This window comes from Mastomys coucha, unplaced genomic scaffold (assembly GCF_008632895.1).
Source record: "Mastomys coucha isolate ucsf_1 unplaced genomic scaffold, UCSF_Mcou_1 pScaffold22, whole genome shotgun sequence".
Taxonomy (NCBI): Eukaryota; Metazoa; Chordata; class Mammalia; order Rodentia; family Muridae; genus Mastomys; species Mastomys coucha.
This window is the reverse complement of record NW_022196905.1, coordinates 143,874,501-143,896,102: the sequence shown is the minus strand read 5'-3', so window position 1 is coordinate 143,896,102 and position 21,602 is coordinate 143,874,501. Positions and strand designations below refer to the sequence as shown.

The 21,602-nt window shown below is 44.8% G+C and overlaps 2 protein-coding genes and 1 long non-coding RNA gene across 10 annotated transcripts in view; 1 reads left to right on the top strand and 2 right to left on the bottom strand.

Annotated features, from left to right (window-relative positions):
- The window catches only part of Tex26 (testis expressed 26), a 33,941-nt gene extending 30,046 nt beyond the window's left edge, over positions 1-3,895 (bottom strand). For 4 of the 8 annotated variants that reach the window (XM_031338811.1, XM_031338812.1, XM_031338809.1 and 1 more), the window contains exon 1: positions 3,756-3,895. In XM_031338811.1, the coding sequence (XP_031194671.1) occupies positions 3,756-3,816 (61 nt within the window). In that variant the 5' untranslated portion in view covers positions 3,817-3,895. Of the gene's footprint in view, positions 1-1,571; positions 1,993-3,755 lie in introns of those variants that run through there. The other 4 variants (XM_031338810.1, XM_031338805.1, XM_031338806.1 and 1 more) reach the window with 2 other exon arrangements.
- On the top strand, positions 2,427-3,424 carry LOC116068801. Its single transcript, XR_004109695.1, has 2 exons — positions 2,427-2,567; positions 3,040-3,424. It is a non-coding gene; the product is annotated as an uncharacterized LOC116068801 (long non-coding RNA).
- A 9,053-nt stretch (positions 3,896-12,948) lies between the features above and the next one.
- The window catches only part of Medag (mesenteric estrogen dependent adipogenesis), a 20,638-nt gene continuing 11,984 nt past the window's right edge, over positions 12,949-21,602 (bottom strand). The window contains exons 3-5 of the mRNA XM_031338804.1: positions 16,979-17,091; positions 16,513-16,798; positions 12,949-14,231 (exon numbers count right to left, since the gene is read on the bottom strand). Coding sequence (XP_031194664.1) covers positions 14,107-14,231; positions 16,513-16,798; positions 16,979-17,091 — 524 coding nt within the window. The 3' untranslated portion in view covers positions 12,949-14,106. The remainder of the gene's footprint in view (positions 14,232-16,512; positions 16,799-16,978; positions 17,092-21,602) is intronic.

Sequence of the window (21,602 nt, the reverse complement as noted above, 5' to 3'; positions counted from 1 at the left end):
TGGTTTTTCAAGACAGGGTTTCTCTGTGTAGCCCTGGCTGTCCTGGAACTCACTCTGTAGACTCAGTCCTTCTTTATATGCTTGCTCATTGAAATTCTTTCTGCAATGAAGCCTAGGATCTGGCTTGAAAGTAAGTCCTTAAGTGCTGCAGGTAGCACTCTGCCTCTGCTTCCCTTGGCGTGTATCCATGGGTATATAATCATATGCTGATTTATACATACATACATACATGTAAGCACAGACATAATGGTTTGAATCAGAATGCCCCCCCATAAGCTCATATATTTGAATACTTAGTCACCAGTTGGGTGATTTGGGAAGGATTAGGGGTGTGGCCTTGTTGGAAGACCTGTGTCCGCTGTGGATGGATTGAGGTTTTAAAAGCACCTGCCCCACCCAGTATCTATCTCTCCTCCCTGCCCTGTTACTCTGCCTCATGTTTGTGAATCAGTTACTGCTCCAGTACCATGTGTGCCTGCCTGCTGCCATGTTCCTTGACAAAATGATCATGAACTCTCACCCTCTGGAATGGTGAGCCCCCAAGTTAAATGCTTTTGTTTATATGTCACCTTGGTCATGGTGTTCTGTCATTGCAATAGAAAATTAACTAAGAGACAGTAGAGTTTGACTCTTGCCATTTTGACTTACAATTCATGTATAAATTCCCTTATTCATACATATGTGGCTAAATCCTGGCCTTAAGATCAAGGAGGAGCCCAGTGAAACAGGCTATAAAGAGCAGCTGGCTAATCCAGGAGAAAACCAGCATGTGATGCCCTGAAAGGTAAAGAGTCTTCATATGATGCAGGAAATAATGCCAGATGACTCTAGAAGGATGCTGAGATCTGCATGTGGGCAGCAAAGACAGCAGAGTTTATCTGCCCAGCTCCTACAGCAACAAGCTAGCTTGCTAGACGAACTCCTTACAATAGCAGACCAGTTCCCTACATCAACAAAGTGCCACGAAATTTGCTAGGAATACAACAGTCCCCTTATCTGCAATTTTAGTGATAAGTATTTTAGTTAACCGCAATTCAAAATCATCAAAGGGAAACTAGAAAATAACCTGTATGTTTAAGTTGATTGCCATTTTGAGTTCAGTGAACTCAGCATGCTGCCCTCTAGCCCCCTCCAGCTTTCGTTGTCCACATCCACGCTGTGTACACTGACTGCCACCATAGCCACCTAAGTAACCCAATTTCTTGCAGCTCAAAGTGGCTTGTAGGTAGGGCTGATGTCAAATATTTCAAAATATATTGCCTCCAGATGTGTTCAATGTGAAGTCAAAATTCAGTCATTTTCTCCTTTTGCATTTCTGGGTAATTGTTCATTATTACTTATTATACTTCATAAGAATATGGATTGGAAGGTTTCTTATTTGTGTGTATGTGTATGTAAGTGTATGTATGTGTAGGTATATTTGTGTGTGCACATTCATGTAGAAGCAAGATCACTTTCATCGGGCCCAGATATGCTGGAGAACCTCAGAACCCTCGTGAACCTGCTTCAGGTGGCACCTTCCGGTCAATCACATGGATGAGCATGTTCCAGCTCAGGGGTCTTTCCTTTACCGAGGAAAGGCGAGGACAGCCGAGGACTGGCAGCTGGTAGTGGGGTCATCTGAGAGCCTGGCTCTAGGAGTCTGTCCGTACACGAGCGGGCTTGGCTGCCTCCAGGGCCGGAAGAAAGTCTCCTGTTTCCCGTGCCACCTAAGCACAGACCGGTAGCTTCTGTCTGCTCTCTAATCCTGGCGCACTTGGACGCCCAGGCCATCCCCGACTCACCCACCCTACTGTAATCCGTTTGTTGTCAGGGATGTATGTGTGTATGCTTTGACCTCTGTTGACAAGCTTCCTGAAAATGGTGTTATCAGAGTTAATCCTCTTTAGTACTTGAGAATCCGTAATTCATAGACAGCGTCCAAACTGTTTCCGGTGAAATCTTTGCGTATATCTGGTGTCCCGGTGGTCGGTAGTATCCCCAAGGCTTTCTCTGTGGCCCCATACCGGATCTCTCCTGTGATCCTGCCGTCCTTCTAGATGGTTCTTTCTTCTCTAGTTCTAGATCCTCTGATCCGCTGCTAACATCATAGTCAGCATTGAGACACAGAGCCCTGTCCTGGTTTGGGAACGCACACAGCCAGTGGAGATGCTGTGAATCCTGAGGAACACATACTCAGCGGTGGGCTGACATCCTGTGTGTGGGATCCCAGTTCCCTGAGGAGGATGTGGGGGTGGGGAGTGAGGGCATTTCATAGAGGGATTCAATGGGGTAATCTGAGCTTTGGTTTAGTTTGATAGGAGTCTGGCAGGGAAACAGAGATGTGAAGTCAAGAGTCTGAAGACACACTGAGTGAAGAAAACAGTCTGGCTGCCAAGGCCCCCTTTCACTGCCTACCTCATAAAGCCTTACCCTGGTAACCATGGTGACTCATCCATGGTGTTCATGGTCATGTAATTAATCAGGCTGAAAGGAAGAGATCTGTAATCAATCAAGGCATCCTTCTCTAACAGCCTGGGCCCTCTTCATTGCACTCTCAGCTTCTGGAAGTTTCCAAGGATAGGAAGGTGATTTTATTCACACTGAGGCAGAGGCTCTACTAGGCCATGTGTCAAAACCGCCTGGTCAAGAGCTGGATAGTTCAGTCTGAACTTTTGGAATTGGGTACTGAGTGTAGACAGTAGCGTCCCTGGCAGTTTATGTAGCACCGGAAGGTCCTGGGGTATGTGATCAATTCCGTAAGAGGAGGAATCCTAACTCTTATCTGTTCCAGACAAGGAGGGAGACTACTGGACTAGGAAAAATCCTGACAGAGTGTTTAGGAAAAAGGAAATGGAAATTAAGGAGTCCCCTTGGGAATCCTGGGAGCTTTTCCCTCCTTCATCTCCTGACCTTGCTGTCCTTTAGAATCTGAAAACTAACATTTTTTTTTTAACTGAATACGATCCTCCACGTTCCTTCCCCCCCTCCCCCCCTTTCCATTCTTCGTTTACAGAGAACTAGATTGGAAAGTAAACACCCACTTCTTTGTTCTCTTAGGCGCATCATTCTAAAGAATCCTCACAGCCCTGTAGCCAGCTCGGCTAGACGGCTGCAGCCGGCCATTATTGCTCCGAAGGGATGGATAAGCTGACTGTGCACTCAGTAATAATGCTGCTCGTGTCGCAGCTAACAGCCAGGGGAGGTTGTCTCTCCACCAACGCAAAACGCTGAGCTGGTAAACCCGCCGCCTTCGCAAGCAGAACTACAGAGCAAGGTTCTCCATCTGTCACCTGGCAGAGCGCCTTTGAAACAGGCTCAGCTCCAAGCCCAGTCTGCAGGCAGAGAAGCTCCGGCCGGCTGATCCCGCCCCTCCCCCGCCCGCCTGCACCCATTGTATTTGCTGCTTGCGACTTAAAGAACCAGCCGACTCCTTCTCTCCCTTCCAAGCGTCCTCAGTTCTGTTCACTTGTCTTCCGCCCTGCAGTCCTTGGAAGGTCACTAGCTGTGGCTTTATCAAGTCCCCTCAGGGATTTCCTGAAATATTTAAAGGACACCCTAGAGCTTTAGAGAGGGGAGTATAAAGAGCTGGGCAGGAGCGGGGTTTTGGACAGCTAATCATTCTCCCTGACTCACTTGCGCCTCCCTGACGTCTCTAAGAGCGAGGCAAACCTCTCACGATTTTTTGCCCTTGAGCAAAAGTGTCTTATTTAAAACAACTCCACACCACACACAGCACACCACGCCCCGCAGACCCGCAGCGTGGGCAGCCTTACTTGACTGGAGCTTGGGGTCACATTGAGTGGGGCACGGAACCTTGTTCTCATACTGGGCCATCTTGTCCCAAAAGGTGATCTTCCCGCCCTGACAAGGCAGAAGTCCTCCACTCTGCTCCCCACCCTCTGTGGGTGCCTTTGTGATGCGTCGCTATGGAGACACCACAAGCCTTCTCTCAGTCTCCGCCCCTGGACCCAGAGGGTGGGTGCACCCTGCTGATTCCTGACTTTCATGGAGTTCCCTAATCCAGTAGTTCTCAACCTGTGGACTGTGACTCCTTCAGGGCAGAGGGGTGTCGAACGACCCTTTCACAGGGGTCACCTAAGACCATTGGAAAACAAAGATATTACCATTATACATTACCATTCATAACCGTAGCAAAATTACAGTTATGAAGTAGCCACCAAATAATTTGTAGTCGGGAGTCACCACAGCGTGAGGAACTGTAGTAAAGGGTCACAGTATCAGGAAAGTTGAGAACCACTGCTCTAGTCCTTGCAATACCACACCATTGTTTTGTGTATTAGCAAATAGCAAATTGAAAAGGGTTGAAATGAGTTTATTTTAGACTGGTATACCGGTGTTTACCTGTAATCCCAGAACTCAGGAGGCTAAGGCAGGAGCCCAACCCTGGAAAGAGATACCTTGTCTCAAAATATTAAATACCCCAAATATTAAAAACCCGGAAGCAGACTGTCAGACGCCCAACGGCAAATTTGTGTTCATAGCTTTCAGTGTAAGCAAATGTGGGCAAGGTTGGCACGGAAATCTGTAGGACATGGTAACTACACTCAAGGACGAGAAAGATCTGGTATAAGGGAAAGAAAGGTAAGAGGTTCAGCGACAGGTCCGTGTGAGGTCAATCTGGAGCAGCGTAAGCCAGCCTCTAGTTACCACAGGGCACAAGCTAACTACAGAGAGTCCAGAAGTGTCCAGGCATGGTGGCACGGGCCTGCATTCCCAGCATGTGGAACGTGGATGCAGCAGGGTCATCCTCTATTACATAGTTTGTCCAGGGGCAGCCTGGGTTATACCAGATCCTATTTTTAAAAATTACAAAAAAGCCCAATCTATATTCCTGGTACCAATCATAGGATGTAGTGGGGGCCACTTTGTAATTGTACACTGGCCCACCAATCCTACCCACCTGTACATGTTAGAATGTGGCTTTTGAATTCTTTTTTCACTTGTGATCACACTGTGCCTGAGAAATTTTTATACCAGCTAGGTATATAAGGTATATAAGACAAAAACACAGGTCACATATTTATTGATAATGAACCATGAGAAACTTTATTTTAAAAACAATTCACTGCTGTGCATACAATTTTACCATCTATGAAAGATGAGAAGCAAATTTGCATGTTAATGAGACAGCATATCAATGAGATTGCATATTAATAAGATGACCTGTTTATTTTACATAAAGAATTAAATCTCAGTCGAATATGAGATGTTCCAGGACACAGACCATCTTTGGGGCTTTTCAGAATCCATCAATATTTTGGGTTCTATAACCACCAATGCTCAAAAGACCATTTTGGATAAATGCCTGGTACAAAGGGGCAGAAATGTGCTTAGGACCACTTCAAAAAACACTTGGCAGTTCTGCCCCGATCCTAAGCCAAAACTCATTTAACGCGTTCTTATGAAATTCAGGACAGCAAATCAAATAGCAATTTTTTAAAAATGGAGCATTCTCAAGTGAGGCTCAGAGGGAAATGGGAAAGACTTCTTCAGGGAACCCAGTTCTTTAGTGCAGATGTGGACAGCGTGTGTGGAAGTGTCCACCATAGCTTTCTTCCCGGATATCGAGATCTATGTTTGACTCTGTGGTCCAGCTGGGTACCATAAATCCTGCATCCCTTTTATCTCGATGTAATAACCTGGTCTCCTTGTTCAGCTACATACAATAACCTTACTCCTCTGTTCAACTCTATATAATAAACACTCTGAGCTTGTTTGATTTGATTTTGAATTAACATTTAGCGTTGAACATACAGAAACCTTGTAGTGTTGTCAGATTGATTGATTGATGATTGATTGATTGCCACTCTCTCATTCACTTATGGGAGCCCTCACAACACAAGAAGCAATGTATTAATCTCTGAGTGCAAAAGGTATTTTATGTTCATCATCTTGGCAACTGCCTGGTTATTGGCCACAGAGCAGGTTCTTCGTTACTACTGAATGACTCCAGATTAGAGCATAGCTACCATTCACTCTTGGGAAGAGAAAATAGGAAATGCACAGTGGACATTTCTAGAACCTTGTTTAGAAGGTGATTGACACTTTCCTTAATGGAGCAGATCTCTGAGAATTTGAGACAAGCCTGGTCTACATAATGAGTGCCAGCCAGCCCAGTCAGGACTTGATCTCACTATATCCTGTCTAAAACAAATGGGGGACATAATAATAATAATAATAATAATAATAATAATAATAATAATAATAATAATAATGTACAACTCTTCTCTTTCCTAAAAGGAATTATTCAAATGTAAGACCTTAGATGGGCAGTAAAGCCTCACAAAGAGTTTATCAAAGAACATTGATTAGGAATCAAAGATCCCAAACGTCATTTTTATGATTTACGTTAAATGTGTATATGTGTGCATGAGTGCCACAAGTGGGCTGGTACTGGAGAAGGCCAGTACAGGGTATTAGATCCCTTGGGACTGGAGTAACAGGCAGCTGTGAGCCGTCAGATGTGGGTCAGTGGGTCCGGATGTGGATGCTAGGAATTAGACTCCGGACTTCTGCAAGAATCAGCATCATCTTTAAAATGAAGAGCTAACCCTGAATTCTCTGGCGGAGGAGTCTCATGCACACAATATAGGGAATGTGACACATTTTAATGCAATGAACAGCAGAAAACATAGGGAGGCACAGACTTCTGTCAATGTAATTTAAACAGGAATGAGTCTAAATTAGGGTTTAGTAGTGGCATCTAAATTAAGAAAGTAACACCCAATAACAGATTAGCTGTCTGGAAATGGTAGGGCTAATTAGCATAGCATAATTTAAGATAAATATATTTTTAAAGCAGAGCAGTGAGCGTATAGAATTTTTAAAGCGAGTTCTTATTAATATCTTAGATTTGTCTCGTCTTAGGCAAGTTAAAATGTGGGGTGTGCACTGACTGCAGATCCAGGAGACGTCTTTGCCACTTTCCTTCTGGGGGCCCTCGGGGTAAAGCAAATCTGTTTGTGAGCTCCCGTTGCCTCGTCTGTAAACACTGGGTGTACAGAGATGTTAATCCTAACAACTTATCAGTGGTAACCCACACAAGCCAAGGAATCTCTCTTTTTCCTCATTTCTATTCTAGGTCTACATTGATAGTATAGTTTCCTATCTCCACTCAACGTATATATTTTGGTCTGGGTCTACTTTACTGTGAGTGGCATTGCGGTGTTCTGGCATTAAGTTTTGTTGGCCTGAGGCAAGCCTGGAAATGATAAAGCCAACATCTGCTTGGTTGCGTGTGTTGCATGCTCTCTTTTCTTCTTTCTCCTCTCAACAAACTATATTGTGTATTGACTATAAGCTGCATGGTGACATTGAAGGCAGCACCCTAGATATGACTGGGGCTTGGAGATAGTACTCTGAAAGAAAACAATGCCTGTAGCCCGGGCCGTCGTCTCCCCAGCAAGAAGACACACGGACACACTAGGTTCCTTCTGCAGCAACGTATATTGTCCTCATCCATAGGGAAAAAGGGTCGAGCCCAAAATCCACACTGCTTATATACACCACAGTGCGGCGTGTCTGCCCACAGCGTGGCTTGTCTGCCCATGATTGGCTGTTCGCTCATTACCCTACGTAACGCCCCAGAATGAGCCGTGACTCGGTGTCTTTTCACTCTACGCACATGCGCAAACAGTTCTCTACGCACATGCGCAAACAGTTGTTTACTAGGAGTTGACAGCGGAAGTAGGCGCCATCTTGCCATGGCGAATGTCTCTCCAGCTTCACTGCTCCCTACAAATGCCTACATTTTGAGGATGTGTGGAGGCAGCCAGGTAAAGAGGGCAGCGACTGGAAAAATAATGGAGTCCGGAGATGCTGAAGAATTTGTTGGTGCTATTCTGTGAAGATCAATGAGGGGACAGTGCATGCACAGAGCTACAACAACTGGCCTGAGAGCTGGCCCTATGAGCCCAGCAGAGGGGCTAAAGGACACCTGAGCATGGCAGGAGCTCACTGAGTGTTTTGCACAGTGAAGGGAAGGCACTAAGCCGGAACTTTAAACTGTGACCTCTTTTCCAAAAGGAGAAGTTAGAACTGTTACTCAAAAGGCAAAATATCTGGGTCACTAATGTGGCTCGGTAGTTTTGCTTAGATCCTAAACAAGGGAGATTTCGATCTAATGGGTTAAGAGTTAATGGTTTTTTTTTCCAATGAATATCATTGAGTCTCTTTCTTTGCACACACAATTCGAAGTGCTTAAGACAATGGGTGGTAAGAGGGAGCAGACAGCAATCAAGCTGTCAAGTTGTGAATCTCTGATGGGGAGGGAAAGAGAAGGTTAGAGTGGGCATCAGGCTATGCCTGACTTTAAATTACTTCACACCGTATGAAGCATCTGGGCTGTGCTTTGCCCATTTTACAAGCAACATTTAGTTTTGCTGAAGGTGCAAATCCTGAGGCTGAATGAGCGTGCACCTCATTCTAGCTATGAACCCCAGGACCTGTGCAACATCCCCTACAAGGCACAGACTGATGAATGACTTGTGCAGGCTATAAACTTACCAAAGTCAAATGGGGATGTGAGAACACCTGGGCCTATTAAAACCACATCAGTAAAACCAGGCCAAAGAGCTCATCAAACCAGGCCAGCAAAGTAGGAAACACTTTCACCTGAGCCACATCTAAAGGATGCCTAACATTGGGTGTCAAGGACCCAGCTAACCTATCATCTGACAAAGTGCCTGCATCAGGGACCTCATGAGCAGCAAAGTCCTGATGGTCCTCATGGCTTCAGCCCATCACTGTTTCCCATTGCTTCACTGGGCCACTGAAATCAGTCATCAGTTCATCTATCTGTCCATCCAGTGACCCTGAGGCATGGCTGGACCCCATGACCCTGTGGCTCTGCTCTGCTCACTGCCACACATCTCTAACTGGGTTCATTAGTATCTAAGCAACTGTACTGACTTTCTCTACATTCATAGGAGCTCTGCCTCTACTTCCAGTAAGATCTCTTAAAAGTTTGTGGCATTTTTTTGTACCATTGTATAACCTACACACACACACAAACACACACACACACACACACACACACTATAACAGTATTTCTCAACCTGTGGGTTGTGACTACTTTGAGCAGTCTAATGAGCCTTTAATGGGAGTTGCATATCAGATATCCTGCATATCAAATATTTACTGTTATGATTCATAACAGTAGAAGAATTACATTTATAAAATAGCAATGGAATAATTTTATAGCTGGGACTCACCACAACAGGAGGAATTATATTAAAGGACTGCAGCATTGGGAAGGTTGAGAACTACTGTTCTATAACCTACATATGTTGTATGAAGTGTTGGGTGTAGTCTGAGTTAATGTTGCTAGTTTTGATCAGAATGAAAGAACCTGTGGTTGCCAAGAGCTGGCTATCACAGAAAATGAGGACTTCTTGATACATAGCAGAAAGAATAAACCTTACACGTCCTGTGAATAAACTTTATAATCAGCATAATTGAAGATGCGAATGTGGCCTTTTAGAAACTATCATTAGCAGAGCTGGCTAATGATAGTCAGATCAAGAGTAGGGAGCAAGGATTGAGGTAGGAGCTTCAGGAAAGCAGAGGGACCCAGGAAGGGGAGGGGCTTGTTGGAGAGCTGCTTCTCAGGCTGAGATGCACACTGTCCTGGTTTGTTTTCTAGGACTGAGATAAACAGCATCACCAAAAGCTACTCAGAGAGGAAAGGGTTTACTTCATCTTACATTTCCATGTCACAGCTCATCATCTGGGGAATTAACTACAGAAGAATACTGCTTACTACCTTGTTCCCCATGCTTGCTCAGCCTGCTTTATTATATAAAGTAACACAGGCCCATCAGCTGGGGCATGGGGTGGCACTGCCCACAGTCGGCTGAACCATCCACATCAATCACTAGTCAGCACAACACTTCCCAAGCCAACCTGATGGAGACATTTCCAGTTGAGGTTCCCTCTTCCCTAATGACCGTAGTTTGTGCTACATTCACACACACACACACACACACACACACACACACACACACACTACAAGTCTGAGGATCAATGCTCTAGTAACATAGAAGAGATTGTGAGTTCACTTCCTGAATGGGAGGGAGAACAGGTAAGAGCTGATGGATGGGATCATGAAAAGAAGAAAGTAATGAAAAATGAGGAAGAGACCTCTGGTGGCTGCTCCAGCAGCCCAGAAGAGGCCAGAGCGAGTTAAAGCCAGTCCACAGTGATGCCCCACCACTTTAGGTACAAGGGTATCATCTCAGCTCCTTTGCCTATTTCTCTGATAAAACACCTGACTAATGGCCGTTGAAAGAAGTAAAGGTTTGCACCGTGGTGAGGAACTCATGAAATTAGTAGCTGCTAGGTATGTTTGCGTCTGAAGTCAGAAGTCCATGAATGGTGATGCTCAGCTAACATTCTCCTTTCGTGCAGCCCAGGGCCCCCAGACCATGGGGCAGATCTTCCTATCTTAATGAACTGACCGCAGGGCAGTGGTGGCACACACCTTTAATCCCAGCACTTGGGAGGCAGAGGCAGGTGGATTTCTGAGTTCGAGGCCAGCCTGGTCTACAGAGTGAGTTCCAGGACAGCCAAGGCTACACAGAGAAACCCTGTCTTGAAAAAAAAAAAAAAAAAAGAACTGAATCTACATAGACTCTCCCAAGCAAGCCAAGGTGTGTCTGTGTGTCTCCTAGGTGATCTCAGACCCTCTTATGCTGATGATAGCTATTAACTGTCCTAGAAACTGAATATGTTCTCTGCCTTGTTTCTTTGATTTAAGCAAGACATTGTTACTATGTAGCGTGTGTTGTTTGCAATCGAGTAATGTGTGAAAAATACATTGTGTTCTTTCTAGCTAATATTGAACTCCTAAGACATTATCTCAATTTGTCTTTGGATTCTAGAAACAAATGAGCAAGAAATTCTCTCTCTCTCTCTCTCTCTCTCTCTCTCTCTCTTTCTCTCTTTCTCTTTCTCTCTTTCTCTTTCTCTCTCTCATATCTCATTTTCTCTCTCCTTGGGTATTTGCTTGTTTTGACACAAGGCCTCGGAAATCCTCAGCTAGCCTTGAACATGCCATATAACTATGAGCTCTTGATCCTTCTCCCTCCACCTCTTGAGTGCTGGGATTATCCAAGACTCAGCTCTGCAGTTTTGCTTTAAGGAATTGCACAGGGTTTTGAACCTTATCAGGTGTGCCATTGAGGATGATGCAGTAAGTGGAGGCTTGCCAAGGATCAGTGCTGCAGCCCAGATACTGTCTCTACTTGCAGATTTCCTCTTGTTGGAGTGAAGTCTTTAAGAAGTCTTCATAGTTAAAGCCAAAGGTGACTAAGTGAGACCCACCCACATTAAAGAGGACTTCCTGCCTTACTCAAAATTCAGCAATTGACTTCATCTTTCCCAGAAACATCCGGAATGATGCTTGACCAAGTCTAGGCTCCTTGGTTCAGCAAAGCAGACACAGACACATGGAATCAGCCATCACAGGCCTAGGACCTTCCTGAGGCCTTCTGGATCTCAATGTCTTGAAGGATATGGCAGCTAAGGAGCCCTAGGAAAATCACTGTCCCCAGATAGAAATTCCCAGAAAACAACCATGGAATTAGAAGGAGTAGAAGGGTTATCGGGTAACAGGGGAGGCATGTGCATATGATCGAAACACATTATGGACAAGTATGAAATTATCATGAAACCCATCAATATGTGTAATTAATGTATGCTAATAAAGATGCAAGAGCAGGTGACTGATGATAAAATTTCAACACAAGCTTGAGTGAACACAGGTCATCGAGCCATCCTACAGACTTTTTACTATTCATGCAGTCTGGGTTGTCCACTCCAGGCCATGTGCATGCCCAGTTTGGAGCCTCTGTCAGCCAGGAAGTGTTTTCACCAATTTATAGATTTGCCAATCTTACTTCTTTGAAATATTTGTCAATAAAATACAATCATTGTATGTTTTGGTATAGGTGACTGATACAACTGGGTTGAGTGAATGAATAATTAAGTGACTTTTGCATCAACTAAAAAAAATTTTCTTTTAAACAAGGGACCCACAGTATTTGTTAGTAGGACTTTTTTTTTAAGGATTTATTTATTTATCTTATGTGTATGAGTACACTATAGCTGTACAAATGGCCGTGAGCCATCATGTGGCTGCTGGGAATTGAACTCAGGACAGCCCCACTCACTCTGGTGTAATACACTGTAGCTGTCTTCAGACACACCAGAAGAGGGTGTCAGATCTCATTATGGGTGGTTGTGAGCCACCATGTGGTTGCTGGGATTTGAACTCAGGACCTTTGGAAGAGCAGTCAGTGCTCTTAACCGCTAAGCCATCTCGCCAGACCCTTTTTTTTTTTTTTTAAGATTTATTTATTTAATGTATGTGAGTATACTGTCGCTCTCTTCAGACGCACCAGAAGAGGGCATCGGATCCCATTACAGATGGTTGTGAGCCAGCATGTGGTTGCTGGGAATTGAACTCAGGACCTTCAGAAGAGCAGTCAGTGCTCTTAACCTCTGAGCCATCTCTCCAGCCCAACTAAGAAATCTTAATGATGAAATTAACTTCCCAGATCTCCAGTCCATTTCCTGGGGTGATTTCTCAATTCAGTTTCAAAAGAAATTGTCAATGTTATGAATAGTTTTTATTTCCTTTGGGAAGAGTTTAATTCTTGCTGTGTACCTAAGGTTTATTTCTGCTGGTGGAGAACTAGTTAGAATTCTTCATTATTTTCCTTTTTATTGAATTTAATATCATATTTATCCTCCTGTGATGATGTGGCACTTTCTTTTCTCCTTATCAGCCTTCATTTTCTTTCTCCGAATACTCTATGGCTTCATGTTCTAAGTCCCTTCTTGAGGTAGTGGCTGTTAAAGCCACACCCCTCCTGTCATTAGTGTTCACAGAGCAACCACGCCACCCAGTACCGTTTTTTGGCCACAAATTAAATCAATTACAAGTTGAATGCTAAGAAAAGTTTTAATTGTGCATATGTACTAGGTAACATCTCAGATACAAATGGCTGGCCATCAACATTGCTATCAAAATATGTAGCATGGGAATGAATAAGTTTTTTAGAAGGACAGAAAAGATGCTACAAGGGGCCCATAAATTTGCTTCCTTAAGAGTACAGATGGGAATTCACATATGCAATGATGCAGGTTTGTTTTTATTAGACAGTCTTCTGTATTAATAAAGCAAGTTGGCCTTGAAGTCCCTATGTAGCCAAGGATGGTCTTGAACTCTTCATTCTACGGCCTCCACCTCCTGAGTGCTAGGGTTACAGGCACCAAGCCTGGCCACTCACACAAACTTTCATATGTAGATTGGATATTTTTTCCCCTTTCAATGAATCCCACTGGAGCTGTGAAGCAGAAAGCACCCTGCTGTCCAATGTACCGGTAATGGCTTAGTTTCCCTAGGCTTTTCTTTTCATATTAAGATTGCTAAAGAGTATTTCAAACACCAACTTATATGGTATACCTGCAGGGAGGAGGAGCCCTCTCTTGTCAATGGTTGATTGGAGGACAACCTGGCTTTTTACATTTCAGGGAGGGCTCATCCTGCAGAGATCCTTCAGCAGCCAGTATCTTGAATGTTCATCCCACTGGCAGGATGGACACCAGACTTGTTTCCCAGGGAAATATTGGTACCGGCTTTACCTAACACATTTGCAAGAGAAGAGCTTAATCCAGAGGCTTGCTGGGGCGGCTGGCTGCAAAGGGCCATTCTGAGATCCAGGAAACATCGAGGGTTAGCATCCCAGTCGGGTACCTCCCACAGTGGTCGCCAGGAAGGTCTCCTTAGTGCCATGGTGCTAAGAAAGGTTCATGCATAGTTGCCCCTGAGAATTCTTCAGATTCTTCAGAGAAGTGTTCAATGTCAATGACCCCCTACGCCATAGAGACAAAGTCCTTCCATCCCATGATCATACCCCTGATCGAAGCCACTGGGCCAGCCAGGGCACCTTGCCTAGGGAAATGGGAAACCTCTATAGAACCTTGAAGAGCCAGAGGCTGGCAAAGGGATGGAAAGTCCACCCCCTGCCTCCTCTTACCCCTTCAATCCACTGTGTTCCACAGACCTCCAAAGGGCGACAGCTAGAACATTCAGACCAGTCAGATAAGTTGGCTGGATGTCTCTTCAGATTCCTGAACACTTGGAAATGAGAATTCTGCCAAAAGTGGTTCTGTAACCGATGATCTGGGCGACAGGTTGCAGTTAAAAACATCATCTATTGAACCTACAAACACATAAATAAGGCATTCATTATTACCAACACTACGGGAAGAAAAGTGTCTCTGAAACTCATCCAAAAGAGCCATTTCAGCAATTTAGTAGAGAATCCTGGCTTCCAGGGGGACACTCAAAACTAAATAGAAGTGCATTGATTTTGCTTATCTGTGCTATTACTGTTGGCTGGCTATGATGGCATACACCTTTAATCCCAGCACTCAGGAGGCAGAGATTGGTGGATCTCTTGTGAGTTCGTGGCCAGCCTGGTCTACATAGTAAGTTTCAGGGTAGCCAGGGAGGGCTACACAATGAGATTCCTTCACAAACAACAACAAAAATGTTGATGGACATCCAAGGCTATGACTGTTTTCCATTGGACTGAAGACTTGAGGCACAGCAGCAAGTTATTGGGAAATGGATGCCTAAGACAGAGGCCAGGGTCAGGGGTCAGGGGTCAGGAGTCAGATTCTGACTGTTGGTTGGTTTACTATTTTACAGGGCTGAGGAAGAAAACAGGAGCTTTTCACATGCCAGGCAAACACTCTTCTACTGAGTTACATTTCCAGCTAGAGATCAGCTTCTGAAGTGGACAGAACCAAGTTGGCAGTTGCTCCAAAGGCTTCGTGCCAGGCTTGGCAACCTGCCAGTGCAACAGGTGTGCCTAGTTGTGCTCCCTGGAATGGCAACCAATTCCCAGGGGGGCCCGGTCTTCTCCACAGCTCTAGAGCTGAGGCCTGGGATCTGGCTCAGGGGAAACTTTCTAGGGAATGTGACACTTTGTTACCATGTATGCCCTAGTGGAAACCCTAAGCAGATACAGGGACAGAGGGTGAGTCACAATGAAACAGGAAGGCTATCCAGGAAGCTGGGGCCAGTGGGTGAGAGTGAGGATCCAGCAACAGTGGCAGCAGCCAAAGCAAGGTGAGCCCACCCACAAAGCTTTTGTTTGTAACAGGCAGTGAGAAGAGGCTAAGACAGGAGAGGGTGGGGGTTGGGAGGTGAGCAAAACAGATCCTGAAATGGAGGGGAGAAACAGAGACCCAGAGAGAGAAAAGCAAGAGAAAGAAGGAAAGAGAGGGACATTCCCAGAGGTTGGAGGGAGAGAGGGAAGGACACAGACAATTTCCAGGAAAAAAAAAAGCCCCTGACTTTTGCTGCACACAAAGGAAGAAAGAACTGCCACTAAGCACAATTAATCCAGACCCTTGACATCTGCTCTGCAGAGCACTACGGGCCCTGAGCTGGCAGTTGCTGCCAACAGCCACCGGAGCCTTAATCCAGGAAGTGCTCTGGGGCCCCCTGGACTAGCTAACCCTCAGAGAGCAGCTCACTGAGGAGAAAGCCATCTGCCTGAGCCACACGCATTTCAAAGCCGAGCACCCACCATATGCCATGTGCGGTTGTTAAATGAAACCTTCCTAGGAGTTATTCTTGCAGTATCTAAGGACCCTTCCGAATACACCCCTAAGACAGAGACCACGGCCACTGAGACATGCAAGCTGGCTGCCAGCACTGTTGTCCTGAGTTCATGCAAAGGAAATGGGGGAGGCAGCCCTCTTCCAAGATAGTTTAAGCCTTGTGTGCTGAACTGAGTGTCGACAGTCATTTAAATTAGTAATTTTTCACGTAAATTAATAATTTAAGGTTACCCTCTGCTTTGGCTGCATCATATAACTGCTCTGTCAGAAAATTTAGAGGGCTTACAAAAAAACCTCACTATATCTTTCTTCCATTTTCTTTTCTTTTTCCTTTTTGCCTCTTTTCTTTTTATCTGAAACAGGATTCCCCTGTGTTGCCTAGGCTGGCCTCAAACTCCTGGATTCATCTTGTCCTCCAACCCCACCCTTGCTGCAGCCTCACAACCAGCTGGAATACAGATGCTTGCCACCATGCCCAGCTAGAATGCAGGTACATGCCACCATGCCCAGCTGGAATGCAGATGCATGCCGCCATGCCCAGCTCCTCCTTCAAGCTAACAAATGTCTCTTACTCCTTCCTCCCCAAGTTGGAGGTACCAGGTTTTTGTTTTGTTTTGTTTTGTTTTGTTTTTTGTTTTTAACTCACTATCAAAAACTTGCTGTGTAAACCAGGCTGGCCTTGAACTAACTCATGGAGACCAAACTGGCCTCACCTTCCAAGTACTGTGGTCAGAGATAGGCCGGGGTATCTCTGTTCTCTCTGGTAAAGAGGCAGACCTCTGGCATTTCAGTTGGTGGCCACTTGGCTTTTACTCCACCCTTCGAGCTAACCAACACCTCCCTCTCCGCCCCCAAGAGTTTGCGACATACCTCTAGATGTGACGCTAAATTTCCGATCAGAGAAACTACTCCTTCGGATTAGAGGTTCGCTCATTTTTTCCAGAAATAACTTGATTGTTTCTTTCTTTTCTGGGTTTGTACTTGTCAAGTTCAGAACCTTTCCATGCACTTTTACAGTGGAATTGCTAAGCCCAAACCAGTAGAAGAAATCAAATAGGGCATCTGCCTTGAATTCGTAGGTGAAGCTCAGATTGTCTCCATTTAGCACGATAGTTCCCGGAGGGAAAAAATTCCTCACTACTTCCTGGAAATCAAACTGAAAGAGAAAAGAATTTATTGACATGGGGTACATACAAAACCATCATGAGCGTTATAGAATCAACCACAACCCAGATGTCTGTAGCAGAACACCCTGAGAGGGTGTGGCAGGTACCCAGGAGGAAGGGACATTGCCCCTTTGTGGGGCAGGAGCCCTCCTGTGGAAAACCCAGCTCACCTGAAGTCTATAGCTTTCTCCAATCACTGAGGAAATGACCATGTCCATCCCTTGCTCTATCTGTCTTCTTATCTTGGGGTGCCTTGTGTTTACAAGAAACGCGTAGGTCCTTTCTAGAAGTCAGGAAGCAGACGTTAGAAAAAGCATTGTTTGTATGACATGAATGTGTTGCTTCTGATTAGCAGAGGCATGGCTGGAGCCGCTTTGGAAGATGGTGATGCAGCTATTCTTTTTCTGCCAGCTTCCTCAGACTCATACCTGGTGAGGTTTTGTCTTTTGCTGTTTATAGTAATGTTAAGTGTGGGCCACCAAGACCTGGAATCTGCGTGTAACCCATGTGACCCTGCTCCCAAGTTAATTCTGATTGATGACTAAAGATGTCGACAGCCAATAGCTGTGCAGAAGAGACATAGGTGGAGTTTAGGCTTTGAGGGTTCAGACAATGAAGAAGGTGCAGGAGAGGAGGAAGGAGAAGTTGCCATGGATTAAGGGTCAAGAGATCATGGCTCTGAGGGCTGCCCAATCAGAGCTAAGAGTAGCCCAGATAGAACATAATAAATAGAAAGGAATAACTTAGGGTTGGGTAGGCAGCTGCCCAACTTTTGTGCAGTTTGATGCTGTCATAGTTTGAATATGCTTGGCCCAGGGATTGGCACTATTTGGAGGTGTGGCCTTGTTGGAGTAGGTGTGTCACTGTGGGTGTGGGCTGTAAGACCCTTACCCTAGCTGCCTGGAAGTCAATATTCTGCTAGCAGCCTTCAGATGAAGATGTAGAACTCTCAGCTCCTCCTGCACCATGCCTGCCTGGACACTGCCATGCTCCTGCCTTGATAATAACAGACTGAACCTCTGAACCTGCAAGCCAGCCCCAGTTAAATGTTATTCTTGTAAGAGTTGCCTTGGTCATGGTGTCTGTTCACAGCAGTAAAATCCTAACTAAGACAGAGGCTTATTGTAACTATAAAGGTTCCGAGTGTGTCTTTCATCCAGGAACTAATAACCAAGGCAGGGTAGAAACCCTGGTCTGGGATTTAAATATTTAATACAGTAATACCACCAGAGCCTAGTGAGATTTCTAGAAATGTTTCCCAAAACGTTGCAATTTTGAAAGGCACTCTGGGCCATTGTGAAAGCAGGTTAGGGAGACCTTGGATATCAGAAGCTCCCCTCCGCAGCATGCTCCAGTATGGAAAAGAAAGTATGCTCCTGTGTGGCTAGCTTTTCATCCTGCCTCGACGGATGGATAGAGTGGCCTGGTTATCACCAGCACCTCACTTGCAAAGCAGAAAACCAGCAGAACCCAAGGAAGAAGCCTCCTTGTGCTTTCTACCCCATCAATATCTGGAAGAACCGACCCTTACTGTAAAGGCAGAGCTAGGTTCTTCAGCAAATTTTTTTTTTTTTTTTTTTTTTTTTTTTTTTTTTTTTTTTTTTTGGTTTTTCGAGACAGGGTTTCTCTGTGTAGCACTGGCTGTCTTGGAACTCACTCTGTAGAGCAGGTTGGCCTTGAACTCAAAAATCTGCCTGCCTCTGCCTCCCAGTGCTGGGATTAAAGGTGTGTGCCACCACTGTCCGGCAGCAATTTAAAAAAAAACAAAAAAACAAAAAACCCATTTATTTATTGATGGTGTTTGTACTCTTGAAGGCATGCATGCAGAAACCAGAGAACAGCTTGCTCAAATCAGCTCATGCCTCTACGTTGTGGTTGCCGGGGTGAAATTTAGGCTCCCTAGGCTTCTAAGTCAGATTCTCAACCTGTGGGACATGACTCCTTTAGGGACCACATATCAGATGTCCTGCATAGCAGATATTTATATTATTGTTTATAACAGTAGTAAAATTATAATTAGGAAATAGCCATGAAATAGTTTATGGCTGGGGCTCCCCACAGCACAAGGAACTGGATTAAAGGGTCACAGCCTTAAGAAGGTTGGGAAGCACTTTAAAGCATCCCCATTGCTCCAGGCTAGAGTTTCCAGCACCAAGGCACTGGAAGTGGAGTCCACCCACTGATCTTACGCAACTCAGGATATAAACAAAGGAAAGGTTGTTTCCTCATTTAAAAATACTGGACTCTTATTAATTACTAATCTCTTTCCATTTCCCAGAATCAAGCCCACATTACTCAAGTGCGCCATCAAGGGAGATGAGACATGCATGTCAGAGTGTGTCTCAGGGGCAAATCCTGAGGGCCAAAGGGAAGTGTTTACATTTTTAAGGAATGAAGTTTTTGGAAAACTTACTTATTTTTCTTTTATGTGCATGGATGTTTTGCCTGCGTGTGTGCCTGTGGACCACTTGCATGCCCAGTGCCCTCAGAGGTCGCGGAGGACGCCATATGCTTAGGACTGGAGTTATAGATGGTTGTAACACCGTGTGGCTGCTGGGAATAGAACCCAGGTCCTCTGGAAGCGCAGCCAGTGCTCTTTACTGCTGAACCATCTCTCCAGCCCTGAATGCATTTTAAACTAAGCTTACTCACTTTTAGTTTTCCTGCCCACATTTTCCCTTCCTCTGAAGTTTTAAAAGGAGCTTGAAATATTAACTATCTTATATGCAACTTGAGACAAGAGAGATAAAATAAAGCAAGCAGGCTAGCTGGTACCAGGAATTGAATTTCATGTAAATCAACCAAGACCTTTCAAAGGCTCATTAAACAGCTAGGCCTAGCCTCTCTCGAGGTTGGGCAGGTTGTACTCTGCACATTTACAGACCCGCCAATCTGCGTGTTCACTATGACAGACTTCTACACGACGAAGTGCTTGTCTCAAGGACTTGGTAACTGCTAATTTGCATAAAATGCAGTCTAGAATAGCCACAGAGCCGACATGTTGCCTTAGTTACAGCTCTTATCGCATAAGCTTAGCCATCTTTTGTTTTTACATTATAGATCTTTTTATGTCCTAGCTTTTCTGGAAGTTGACCAGTTGTTGGGCTCCCATACCTCCTCCGGTGCCCCCTCCTGTAGACATTGTCATGCAACTATGATCTGTAAGCCTCTCTAAGATCCCTTCTCACACCACTGTTGGAACTTTGATTAAAAAGTTGATTAAACTTGGATTAAAAGAGGTATCATTCTTTCAATTCCTCATGAGGGAACGAGTGGGGAGGGGTCGAGGAGAGGGATCCGCACATCTGTGAATTACAACCCTGGAGACCTGGTTGGCTTCCTGGCTATTGCGGAGCCAGAGCACATGTGGTACTAGGATGCTCTCACAGTGTGGCTGGTCAATGGACTCTCTCCATTCTCCTACAAACAGAGAGCTTTGTCTTAGAGCTGTGGATGATGAGCACAGAGTCCTCCAATAATCAACTGAGAGGGGAGGCTTGGGCAAGTCTGTGAGAAGTGAGCCAGTCACTATGTATTACTCTGGGCTCACTTGAAGAATACTACCTAGAATCAAGGTCTACAGTTTCTCTTAACACAGAGTGTTTTGCTGGTAACTTTCCTGTAGTGGTAATTAGCTAGCAAACCGCTCTGCGCTCATGACAGATTGTACCTGCTCAAGAGGTATTTGGATTTGAGAATGAAAGACACACACATACACACACACACACACTAGTTAATTTTAATATGTCTTGACAAGCTTAATGGCTGGGCATTTCTATCCTTCCTGATACTAGCAAACATTCTCCTCCAGTACTCCTGAGTTTACATCCTTTAAAATCTAGATTTTATCTCTGCTACCCCAGGTACAATTGGGGAAGTTACCCTGATTTTTATATGTCAGCTGGCCTTCAGGTCTGATCTTTCTTCTTCCCAGCATGGCAATCTCTGCCTGCTTCCACTTGCTCTGTTCTTCACCCATGCAAATCTCCAAGTCCTGCCTCATTCTATCTGCCCAGCCATTGGCTGTTGGCATCTTTATTTTCCAATCAAAATCTATTGGGGGAAGTGACCTACAGCATCTTACAAGCAAACATGGGAATTCCCATGGAATTTGGGAATACATTAAATCAAGTCCCCAACACTTCCCCACATTATCAGTCTGAGCAGAGGAGAGAAGAAAAATAGAGAAACATTTACATTGGTATTTGACTTACGTGGTTGTTACCAGTTAATGTGAAACCCCTAAAAAGCTGTGTTTAAACACGCAACTCTACACTCACAAACACAAAACCTGAAGCACTTATAACTACCTAAGGGGGGGGGAACCCTAGTTTCATCTACTTTAAAATAACGACAGACTATGTATCCCATGGTTACATCCCTTTGCATGCTACTGAAATAGTACTTTATCCCTCTATCCTAGGAAAGTTATTAAGACATAATGAGTCAGGAGCTAAAAGCATGAACTCTTCTTGCAGAGGATCTGGATTCCCACATCAGTTGACTGACACCTACCTGTTACTCAAGCTCTGGGGAATTTAATGCTCTCTTCTGGCCCCTGAAAATACTGCATTCATGTACACAGATCACACTGGACATACACACAATTTAAAATAAAATTTGAGGGTTGGAGAGCTGGTTCAAAGGTTAAGAACACTGGCTGCTTCCTGAGGATCTAGGTTCTCTGATCTATTCCCTGTATCCACATGGCAGCTTACACCCATCTGTAACTGCAATTCCAGAGGATCCAATGCCCTCTCCCAGGGTACTAGGCATGTACATATATATATATAT